This window comes from Elephantulus edwardii, unplaced genomic scaffold (genome assembly GCF_000299155.1).
Source record: "Elephantulus edwardii isolate Elephantulus edwardi_28Jun2011 unplaced genomic scaffold, EleEdw1.0 scaffold00096, whole genome shotgun sequence".
Classification (NCBI taxonomy): Eukaryota; Metazoa; Chordata; class Mammalia; order Macroscelidea; family Macroscelididae; genus Elephantulus; species Elephantulus edwardii.
In genome coordinates, this window is record NW_006399846.1 from 12645184 (window position 1) to 12656206 (window position 11023).

General features: G+C 42.5%; 1 protein-coding gene across 1 annotated transcript in view; it reads right to left on the reverse strand.

The window, feature by feature from the left end:
* Window positions 1–11023, reverse strand: part of LOC102853343 — a 48203-nt gene that overhangs the window by 15498 nt on the left and 21682 nt on the right. Inside the window, exons 4-5 of the mRNA XM_006891383.1 lie at window positions 5141–5148; window positions 38–73 (exon numbers count right to left, since the gene is read on the reverse strand). Of these exons, the coding sequence (XP_006891445.1) occupies window positions 38–73; window positions 5141–5148 (44 nt within the window). The remainder of the gene's footprint in view (window positions 1–37; window positions 74–5140; window positions 5149–11023) is intronic.

The following is an 11023-nucleotide window of genomic DNA, read 5'->3' on the forward strand; positions in this document are numbered from 1 at the left end:
ATCCATGGCTCTGTCACGCTGAAACACTCCAAGTCACCTTGGGCTCACCGGTGACCTTGGTCAGGTCTGAGACCTAGAAGGGAACAGACACACACATTAGGAGGTGGGCTGCTGGTCCCCAGCAAGGGACACATGGTCCGTGAACAAATCACAGAGCCTGTTCTGAGCTTTGGCTGCAAGATGCTTGTAGCAGCCCTGCAGAGATCTCTGTGAACTATCCAACCAGTAATCACTGGGGGCCTCTCCTGGGCACAGAGCTTTGGCAACAACCCAGGGAGTAAATTCCGTCATGCTCCTGTCCAGAGCCTGTCCATGGCCTCCCAGAGCTCCCCAAGGCCAAGTCCCCCTCGCAATTCAACTCTTCTACATTGAGCTCAACACAGCCTCACTCATCAGGCAAAGAGGGATGGTATGATTTAGGAAATACTGTAAAACAAATACATTAGCAAGTTTTCTATAAGAATAAACTTAACTAATAAAATAAATACTTGAAAAATGAAGGTATTGGGCATCAAATTCCTATGCAGTTGAGAATCCGTGTATAATTCACAACTCTTGAACAATATGGGTTTGTGCTGGGCAGGTCCACATACACAAGGATTTTTCTTTTCCTTGAGTTTAACTGTTTAGAGTCTCCACTTAAAACACTATGTGAGGATAACTACCTTCACACAAGCCGTTCAGTTCTCCAGTACATTACACAGCAGAGAAAAGTGCCCATGTGATTCACATCAATATGGCATTTGAAGTAGATATTGGCAACACTGGACCTCAGAGCAACAACAAATTGATTTGTTTCACTCAGTATAATGCCCTCCAGGATCAGGTCGTTATTCTTCAATGTTGCATAGTATTCTAGTTTATGTATCCATTCATCCACTGATGGACACTTGGGTTATTTCCATCTCTTCGCTGCTATTGTGAAGAATGCTGCAGTGAACATGTATCTATTCTTGTAACAGCTTTCCTAATGGTGAGATTACTGGATCTATTTTCAACTCTTTTAAGGAAGCACCATATTGTACTTGCTGAAGATTATCCCAGAACAACTGGAACTGTAAATCAATAGTAAACTACCCGAAGTATAGGCTGAGTTTAGAAGAGGCTATGGCATTAGGGACATCATTGCCAATGTTAACTGTTGGCTGAAAGCAGAGAGTACCAGAGGAATGTCCATCTATGTTTCATTGACTATGCAAATGTATTTGACTGTGTGGAGCATAATAAATTGTGGATAACTCTGAGAAGAATGGGAATCCCAGAACACTTGATTGTGCTCACGTGAAACCTAAACTTGGACCAGAAGGCAGCCATTAGAACAGAGCAAGAAAACACTGCATGGTTCAAAATCAGGAAAGGAGTTTATATGCAGAATAGATCAAATGGGAGGCTGGTCTTTATGAGGAGGAATGTGGCATTAGAATTGGAGGAAGACTCATCAACAACCTGCATTTATATGGATGACACAACCCTGCTTGCTGAAACTGAGTAGGACCTAAAGCATCTGCAGCAGAAGATCAACCTTTGCAGTATTCAATGTGAATTGAAGCTCAACATCAAGAAAACAAAGATTCTCACCACTGGGCCAATTGGCAGTGCCATGATAGATGGAGAAAAGATTGATATTATTAACAACTTCAGCTTGTTTGGGTCCACAATTAACACTCTTGGAACAGCAGTCAAGAAATCAAAAGACGAACTGGATTAGGAAAGTCGGCTGTCTAAAGTGCTGGAGCACAAAGATGTCAGTCTAGAGACCAAGGTGCAGCTACCTGATCCAGTCCAAGGTCTTTGCAGTTACTTGCTATGCATCAGAAAGCTGGAAATGACTAAGGATGACAGAAGAAAAACCAATGCCTTTGAGTTATGGTGCCAGAGAAGAGTCTTGAATATACCATAAACTGCCAAGAAAACAAACAGGTCTATCCTAGAGAGGGTAAAACCAAGTTGCTCTCTGGAAGCTAGGATTTTGAAGCTCAGTCTGACATACTTCGGGCATGTTGTCAGGAGGGACCAGTCATTAGAGAAGGACATCATGCTTGGAAGGGTGGAGGGACAGTGCAAGAGAGGCAGACCTTACATGAGATGGACTGACAAAATATAGGGGCAGATGTACTGGAGACAGTGAGGCTGGCTCAGGATAGAGCAGGGTGCAGGAGCTGTTGTACATACGGTCGCTAAGAATTGCAGGTGATTCGACGGTCCATAACAACAGATAATAGTAAAGTTAATTACATTTCAGACTACAAACCTAAAAAGTGTGAAATCCATGTGTATTGCCTGCATTTGTGTTTCTTCTAGAAGGTATTTGCAATGAATAAGTCATTGAATGTGCAGAATTCTATCATTCTATCTCCAGCCTCATTTCTGTCACCGAGTCCATGTTTTCCAGCTGCTGATCCTTCTTCCCTGTGCCCAACTTTTGCATTCCAGTCACCCATTATTATCAATGCATTTTGATTGCATGTTTGATCGATCTCTGACTGCGAAAGTTGATAGAAGTCTTCCATTTCCTCCTCTTTGGCTTCAGTTGTCGATGCATATATTTGAATGATAGTGGTATGATATAGTGAATAATACTGGACTTCCCTGTATGCGCATGGATATTATCCTGTCACTTTCCATATTGTATTTATGATGGATCTAGAAATGACTTTTTAAATTATGAAACCAACCCCATTTTTCCCTCACCTTTTCATCCCCATCATAGCAGATCATATGATCATCCAATTCAAAATACCCCATGCCAAGGCATCTCATTTTGCCAATACCTAGTATTGGCAATATTTATGCAAAAGAAATGGTTCTTTCTTAATAATGTCCAGTTTTCTGACATTCATGCTTTTCACATTCCACATACCAATCACTAGTGTCTGCTTACAGCTGTGGCACTGGTGGAAGACTCACCAACAACCTGCATTATGCAGATGACACAACCCTGTTTGCCGAAACTGAGGAAGACCTGAAGTGCTTGCTCCAGAAGGTCTAGGACTGCAGTCTTCAATATGGATTAAAGCTCAACATCAAGAAAACAAAGATTCTCACTTCTGGGTCAACTGGCAGCATCAATATGGATGGTGAAGAGATTGAGACTGTTAACAGTTTTAGTTTACTTGGCTCCATAGTCAACACTCTTGGTACCAGCAGCCAGGAAATCAAGAGACAAATTGCACTGGGAAAGTCAGCTGTCAGGGGCCTCTTTTAGAGTACTGAAGAGCAACAACATCAGGCTGGAGACTAAGGTGCACCTGATCTAGGCTATAGTCTTTGCAGTTGTGTGCTATGCATCGGAGAGCTGGACAGTGACTAGGGATGACAGAAAGAGAATTGATACCTTTGGAGAAGAATGTTGAATATACCATGGACTGCTAGGAGAACAAACAGGTTTGTCCTGGAGAGGGTGAAGCTGGGCTGCTCCTTGGAGGCAAGGATTCTGAAGTTTTGTCTGACATATTTTAAACATATTGCAAGGAGGGACCAGTGCTTGGAGAGGGACATCATGTTTGGCAGAGTGGAGGGACGGTGCAGGAGAGGAAGACCCTCAATGAGAAGGATTGCTTCAGTGATTGGGGTGGCGGGAGTAGGTGTGTCGGAAACAGTGAGATTGGCCTAGGATAGAGCAGGATTTAGGGCTCTTTTACATAGGGTCATTATGAGTTGCAAGCGACTCGACGGCACATAATAATAATAACAACAACAACAACAACCTAAAGAGTGGCCAACCTAAAGAGTAGCAGTTTGAACCAACAAGATTTTCTGTGGAACAAAGATAAGGTAGTCTGTTTCCATTAATATTTAGTTGTGTTATGAACACAGCAAGGGAACACTCATGGTTTAAAATCAAGAAAGGTGTACTTCAGGGGCATATCCTTTCTCCATATCTATTCAGTCTGCATGAAGGACAAATTACTTGAGAAGCTGGACTATATGGAGGAACTGGCTCAGCAGTAGGGGATTTGATTTGTACATTTTCTACAGTGGCTATACAATTTTCAAGTCCAACCAGCAGTGCATCTTTGCCAGCATTTGTTTGCTGTCTTACTGAACTCTGCTGTCATCGTTTGTGGCTTGGAAACCCAAAGGAGAGTCAATCATCAGTCGGCTCTAACTTGACAGCAATGAAAGACAGCATTTCTTCACAGCCATCTGGACGTCATTGGTGAAGTGTCTGTTCATGTTGAATCAGATTATTTGGGTTTTTGTTGTTTAGGTATTTGAGTTTTCTAAAAAATAGTAGAGGCTATTCTCCGGCTGGATTTGTTACTATCCAATGGCAAGAGTGATAAATTCTATCTTCTTACCTCCAATGCCGTATTTTCCAGCTACCTATCCACTTCCTAAACAGCATGGCTCTGGAAACTCTATGAACTTTGATAAATGTCGATAGTTGTAGAGAGGCTTCAGGCCTTTTGTTCATAGGGTCGCTATGAGTCGTACTCCACTTGAAGGCAATCAAGAACAATAGCTCACAAGAAGTTTAGCTGATAAACTGAAGGCCATGCTTCTGTGGTGGTTCGAAATCTACCAGTATCTCCACAAAAGAAAGAGGGAAATCCCCTCCCATGTGACCTACAGCTTCTGAAAACTCACTGGAGGGCAAGCAGCTCCTGAGCACAGAGATGTGGGGCAGGATTACGGTGGGATCATGGCACCACTGGGCTCCACGCCCTGGTGGGAGAGAAAAAATTCATTACTTGACTGTAGAAGTCAGTACAAATTTTCACTTTCTTCTCTGGCATTAGCAGTTGCTGCATAAATTTCAGTAACAGTCAATTAACCGGTCTTCCTTCTTCTTACGTGCTATCCAGAGCTGGCACACAGCTGACCCTTCAGTGGGTTTTCAGAGGCAGTAAATCACATGGGAACAAACTGGCTCATCTCCCACGGAGCCTGCCTTTGGTTGGCAGCACAACTCCTTACCCACGAGGCCACCCTATCACTGACAGCACTGTACTTCAGGAGAGTGCCTGAAATATTCTCAAGGACAATGACTGTGATGCAATTTTTCTGTCGCTGCCACAGCTGGAACCACCATCTTGCCGCGATCCACCAAAATGATGAACGAAGGAAACGAGGAGAGGCACCCACGCTATGTTCTCCAGGCCTTTATTAAACATGCAGCTGTTCTTTGACCACTTACATGCAAATCTACAAGAAAGGAGATATTGGAGACATCAAGGAAGTGGGCACCGTTCAAAAAAGAATGGCCCACAAATGTTACCATGGCAAACCTGAAGACTTCACACTGTTACCCAGCCTGCTGTTGGCATTGCTATAAACAAACAAGTTATGGGTAAGAGTCTTGCCAAGGGAATTAGCATGCATATTAAATACTCTAAGAGTAGACACCGTTTCCTGAAGCTTGTGGGGGGGAAAAAAAAAACAAACCAAAGAACCCAAAACGCTCAGAAGAATGAGGAAGGTAAAGGCAAAGGCCCCAGGGCCCAGAGAGGTGCACTGTGCAAACCAGCGGGAAGGAGCCCCAGCTCTGGCGACCTGTGCTCTGTGAGGTCATGGTCTAATGCAGAGGAAATAAAGGTGGTTGCAGCTGCCTCTCATTTGGAGTCACTAGTCCTGATGTCAGCATGATGTTGAGCTTCTCTTTCTGATGTGCACAAAAAATGTGAAGTGATCTGAAACCCCAAGAAACTAAGGACATGAACAAAAGTTCAACAACCTAGACACTCTACCAACTCTTAATCAACAGAGAATAAATCCGTTTTCCACCAGAAAAAGATCACCTTATGGCCAAACCATAACACCAAATTCTCAATCACTGCTTTACCAGTGCAGGATGGTTCCTCTTCTGTGAGAAAAGGAGAAATCAAATGAAAACATAAAGCTGAGATAGAAAAGGGAAAAAAAACCCAAACAGACAGAAGTTCTACCTGGAATTCCCCTCTGAGAGTTAACAACAGATCATGTGAGTCCAGCGGATGATGAACTCTAAAACCTCTATGTAGTAATATGAAAAGGTGGAAGTCTGACATGTATACAAATATAAAATGAACATGTGTCAAGGATTTCATTAAGCTTGCTTACTATGAAGGAACTTGTAAGATGATATGACTAATTTCCTTTCTGATAATGTATCTAACACCCACATTCCTAAATATAAAACCAGCCATCTAGAGCTGCATGGATAGAGTTCCCTGGTTCAGGGAAGGGTGGTTCCCATCATCTGGGATAGGCAAGGCCAGCACAAGCCCACAAAGATGACCCTGGCAGCTTTGGTCACTCAGTGTCAAGTCAACCCCATAGACTTCCTCTTTTCTACAGTCCCAAGATAACTGTACTAATTTCCCTAAACCACGTACTTCTTTCTTAGGGTTTCAACTTTTACTGATTTTTCACTTGGCTCTTTCTGGCAATGCAGTGGCATAATGGAAGAGGAATTCCCACTCTCACTCCACAAAACATACACAGGGTCACACTTGCATTCATTCAGCCCAAGTAGAATTCATTAGGAAAAGAAGAAGCTGATATCTGGGTCACTAAGCCTGTCTACCTCCTTTGTCCCTAGCCTATCTGAGCACCAAGGGCCCAAATAAAGTCCTCTGAGAGTGAGGGAGATTGCCCAGAAATTCCACCACACTATCTCACAATCTCAGGGGGGAAACCACGTACATATTCCATTGGCTTCCTAACTTCACAGCACACTGCAGTAACTGAGAAGTTTTAAAAGATACTGATTTGGGGGAGCTCTGGTGGCCTAGTGGCAAGAAGCTGCACTGTAATCCCAGAGGAACACGGTTCGAATCCACCAGATGCTCTGCCGGAGAAGGAGGCGCAATATCCTCCTGTACCAGTCAGATCTGATTTGACGGTACACGCACACAAAATAATAAAATTTAAAAAGAAAATACTTTGAAAAAAAAGATACTGATTTGGAAAGAAAGAAGAGTAAAGCTATATTCACAAATGACAGGATCTCATAGGGAGAAAAAAACTAAGAAATAAACTTAAAAACTACTAGAGCTAACAACTAAGTTCAGCAAAGTTGCAAGATAGAAGATTGATTTTTTAAAAGCCACTGTATTTCTCTACAGAATAGCAGGTAATTTGAAAATGAAATTATGAAAATAATTATTACATATGTTTTTATATGACAACATAAAGATGAAACAGGAATAAATTTAACCCAAAATAAGTGTAAGTACAAAACATTACAGAAAACACTAAGGACATTCAAAGTACAAAACACTATTGAAAGACACTTTTAAAAGACCTAAGTAAATAGAAAGATTTAATATTGTTAAGAAAGCAACATTGATCAATGGTAACACTGAGTTAACGAAATTCCTATGAAAATCAAATTTGCTGTTTTTCCGATAGCAGCAAACTGACTCTAAAATTCATGTGACAGTGCAAATGACCCAGAGTAATAAAAAGTATTATAAACAAATAAAGTTAGAAGACTCACACTTTTGGATTCCAAAAATTAACCTCAAAGCCTCAATAATCAAGACAGTGAAGTACCAGCAAAAACAAACAAATAGATTAAGAAAACAGAAGTGATAGTCAAGAAATAAACCATAGCATTTATGTTCAACTGATCTCCAACAAAGGGACCAACTCAATTCAAGAATGGAAGAGCAGTCTTTTCAACAGTGTAAAAGCAGTTAAGAATAAGGAGGACCAAGGAGTTCTAGTGGTGTGGTCCTTAGGAAGTTGGACTGCATGCTCCAAGGCCACACCTCTGGTGATTTGAATCTACAAGTGGATCTGCTCAGAAAACCCACTGGAGGGTCAGCTATGACTCGGTTCCAACTCAACAGCGAAGAGCTGAGTTGAAGTAAAGGTATGATTTGGGCCTGTGATCCGGACGTGCTGGTCCCTGGAGAAAGACACCACACTTGGGAATGTAGAGGATCAGGGAGCAAGAGGGAGACCCTCAAGAAGATGGACTTGACAGAGTGGCTGCAACAATGGACTCCAGGACAGCGGACACTGTGAGGATGGAGCTGGCGGGCCAGTACTCGGCTCTGTGTACACTGTGAGGACGGAGCTGGCGAGCCAGTCCTCGGCTCCGTGTACACAGGACTGCTACGAGTCACAGCCAGCTCCACACTACCTAACGAGAGCACCTCTCACCACATACAAAATCAGCTCACAGAAGATCCTAGGCCTAAGTGTGAGAGCTAAAACTCAACTCTTAGAATGAATAAGGGACAAATCTTCATGAATGTGAATTAGGTAATGGTTTCTCAGGTACAACATCAAAAAGATAAACAAAAGATGAAAAACCAGATGAACTGAACTTCATAAAAAATACCCCTTAGATTTCTTTACTGATTCAACAATAAAAAAAGACAACTCGTTAAAAGTGGCAAAAGATTCAATGGGATACACAAGTGATTAATAAGTATATGAAATGACACTTTAACATGATTAGTCATAATAGAAATGCAAACTGAGACCACAATGACACACCACTTCATCAGAATAGCTCAAATAAAAAAAGAGATGAGATGGATTGACTCAGTGGCTGGGGTGATGGGGATTAAATATATCAAGGGCAATGAAATTGGCTCAGGATAGAGCAGAGTTCAGAGCTGTTGTACGTATGAATCAAAGATGACTCAGCAGCATTTAACAACAAAAAACAACAACATACCATTGTCAAAAATTCTGAGAAACTTTCATACTTTGAGGTTGTTGCTGTTATGTACTGTCAAGTCGAAACTGACCCATAGTTGACCTGCCAACGGGTTTTCAGGAGCAGTAATTGCAGTTGCCTGCCCATCTTTCTCCCATGGAGCAGCTGGTAGATTTGAAACATGTATCTTAGCATTGCCAGTACAACTCCTGACCACAAGACCACTAAAGTGCCCTCACATTTTGAGATGGGGATGGAAAACAATGCAATCACTTCAGAAAATACAATCTACAATCTTAAACAAGAAGTTGCCGTGTTGTCAGGTGCTGCAGAGTTGACTACGGGGAGCAACCTTAGTTATGAACAATAGCCCAGCAATTCCACTCACAGGTATATATCCAAGAGAAATGAAAACTCACCCCTACACAAAAATATATTAAAGCTCAGGGCAACATTATTCATGATAGTAAAAAAGTGAAAATCACCAAATATTCAACCACACCTTATAAGAAAATGTGGTATACACATACAACAGAATATTACACCCACTATGCTCTTATCAACAATCTCCTTATCTGACATTCATGACCATGGTAAAAATCTACTTGGTCAGGTAAGGAATCATGTTTTGAGCTACAAGCTTCCCTCCTCAACCCCAATTCCTTGGTCTCTCTCATCCTAACCTTCTCACCAGTTTATTGTAATTGTTATGTGCCATCAAGTCACCTGTGACTCCTAGCCACCCTATGTACAACAGTCCTAAAGCCTGCTCTATTCCTGAACCAACCTTATTGTCTCTGATATACCTACCCCCATTACCCCAGTCACTGAACCAATCCATCTCATCGAGGGTCTTCCTCTCTTTCACTATCCCTCCACCCTTTCAAGCATGATGTCCCTCTCCAAGGACTGGTCCCTCCTTGCAACATGCCAAATTGTCAGCTGGAGCTTCAGAATCCTTGCCTCCAAGGAGCAGCCTGGTTTCACTCTCTCTAGGACAAACCTGTTTGTTCAATACTCCTTCCAGCATTTTGGATGAGAATAAAGTTAAAAGAAGTGGGAGGGAAAGGGGTCAGGCACCAGAGCCTCAGCCATTAACCTGCAAGTGCTCCATAGTCTTGCCTGATGCTGCCCTGGGCTTTGGGGAAAAGCCTGTCAGAAGGCAGCAAAGGTGCACAGATAGGACATCTATCACTTCATCGAGCCTGCGTTTCTACAAGTCCAGGAACTCCATGTGAGTCTGAGGGAGATGCCCTTCCTGGCTGCAAAGACTAACCCAATCTGCTTGGCCAGTGGTTTGAAATGGCACAATCTAACCCACTCACCCTCCAGAAGCTCCAAGCACGGAAGTCATGGCTGCAGAGGACACTGAGCAAGAACAGCTGCATGCTTAACACTGGGGAGTCATCTTACTTTGTGAAGAGACTGCATCATTTTACAGTCCCACCTCCAAGTATGAGAATTCCCGTTTCTCAGCATCCTTGACAACACTGTGGTGTCTTTTTAAATGTAGTTACTGTGGTGGGTGTGAAGTGGTATCTCCTTGTAACTTAATTTGCATTTCTATCATGAATAATGATGTTAAGCATCTTTTCATGTACTTATTGAACATTTGTATATTTTTTTGGGGGGAGAGGGAATACAGAATTGAATCTTTTGCCACTTCTGAGTTCTTGGTCTCTTTGTTGTTAGATCAAGAAAGAATCTAATGAGAGCAGTCCACGGTTGACTCTGAATTAACTCCTGGAGCCTAAGCAACGGCTGGTCATTTAAGTTTCAAATGATGCTCATTTTCGCTTAAGATCCTGGTCTTTGGAACCTAACCCAGTAAGTTAGGAGTGGGTATATTGGGTAATAAAACAAATGACGTTCTGACACATCCTACAAGGATGAACCCTGAAAACAGGATGCTTGATAGAAAAGGAATCAATTTATAGGAAATCTCCAGAACAGATAACTCTATAGAGACAAAAACCAGACTCGTGGTTGATGAGGTTGAAATGAGAAGGGGGAAATGCAATGGGTAAGTGTTCAGCTGTGAACTGAAAGGTTGGTGGTTTGAACATGGTAGCCTCTGTTTGGGAGAAATATGTGGCCACTGCTTCCACAGAGGCTACTCACCTCAGAATTTAGTGCCATTGACCCTCCACCTGGTTTCCGCGGCTGTAAATCACACAGGAAGACAGCGTACCTTTCTCCTAAGGAGCTGCTGGTGGATTCAAGTCAGCAGAGAGATGGAGCCCTTGGGTTAACAGGCCCACTCCTGGCAGAGCTCCCTATAAAGATTACATTGTTGTTATGTGAGTCGAGTCTGAACAGACCGATAGCTGACCCTCCAGTGGGTTTTCAGAGGCAGTAAACTGCACAGGTGGAGACGGTTCATCCTTCCCCTGGTAAAGATTAGAACCCTGGAAAAACTAGGGG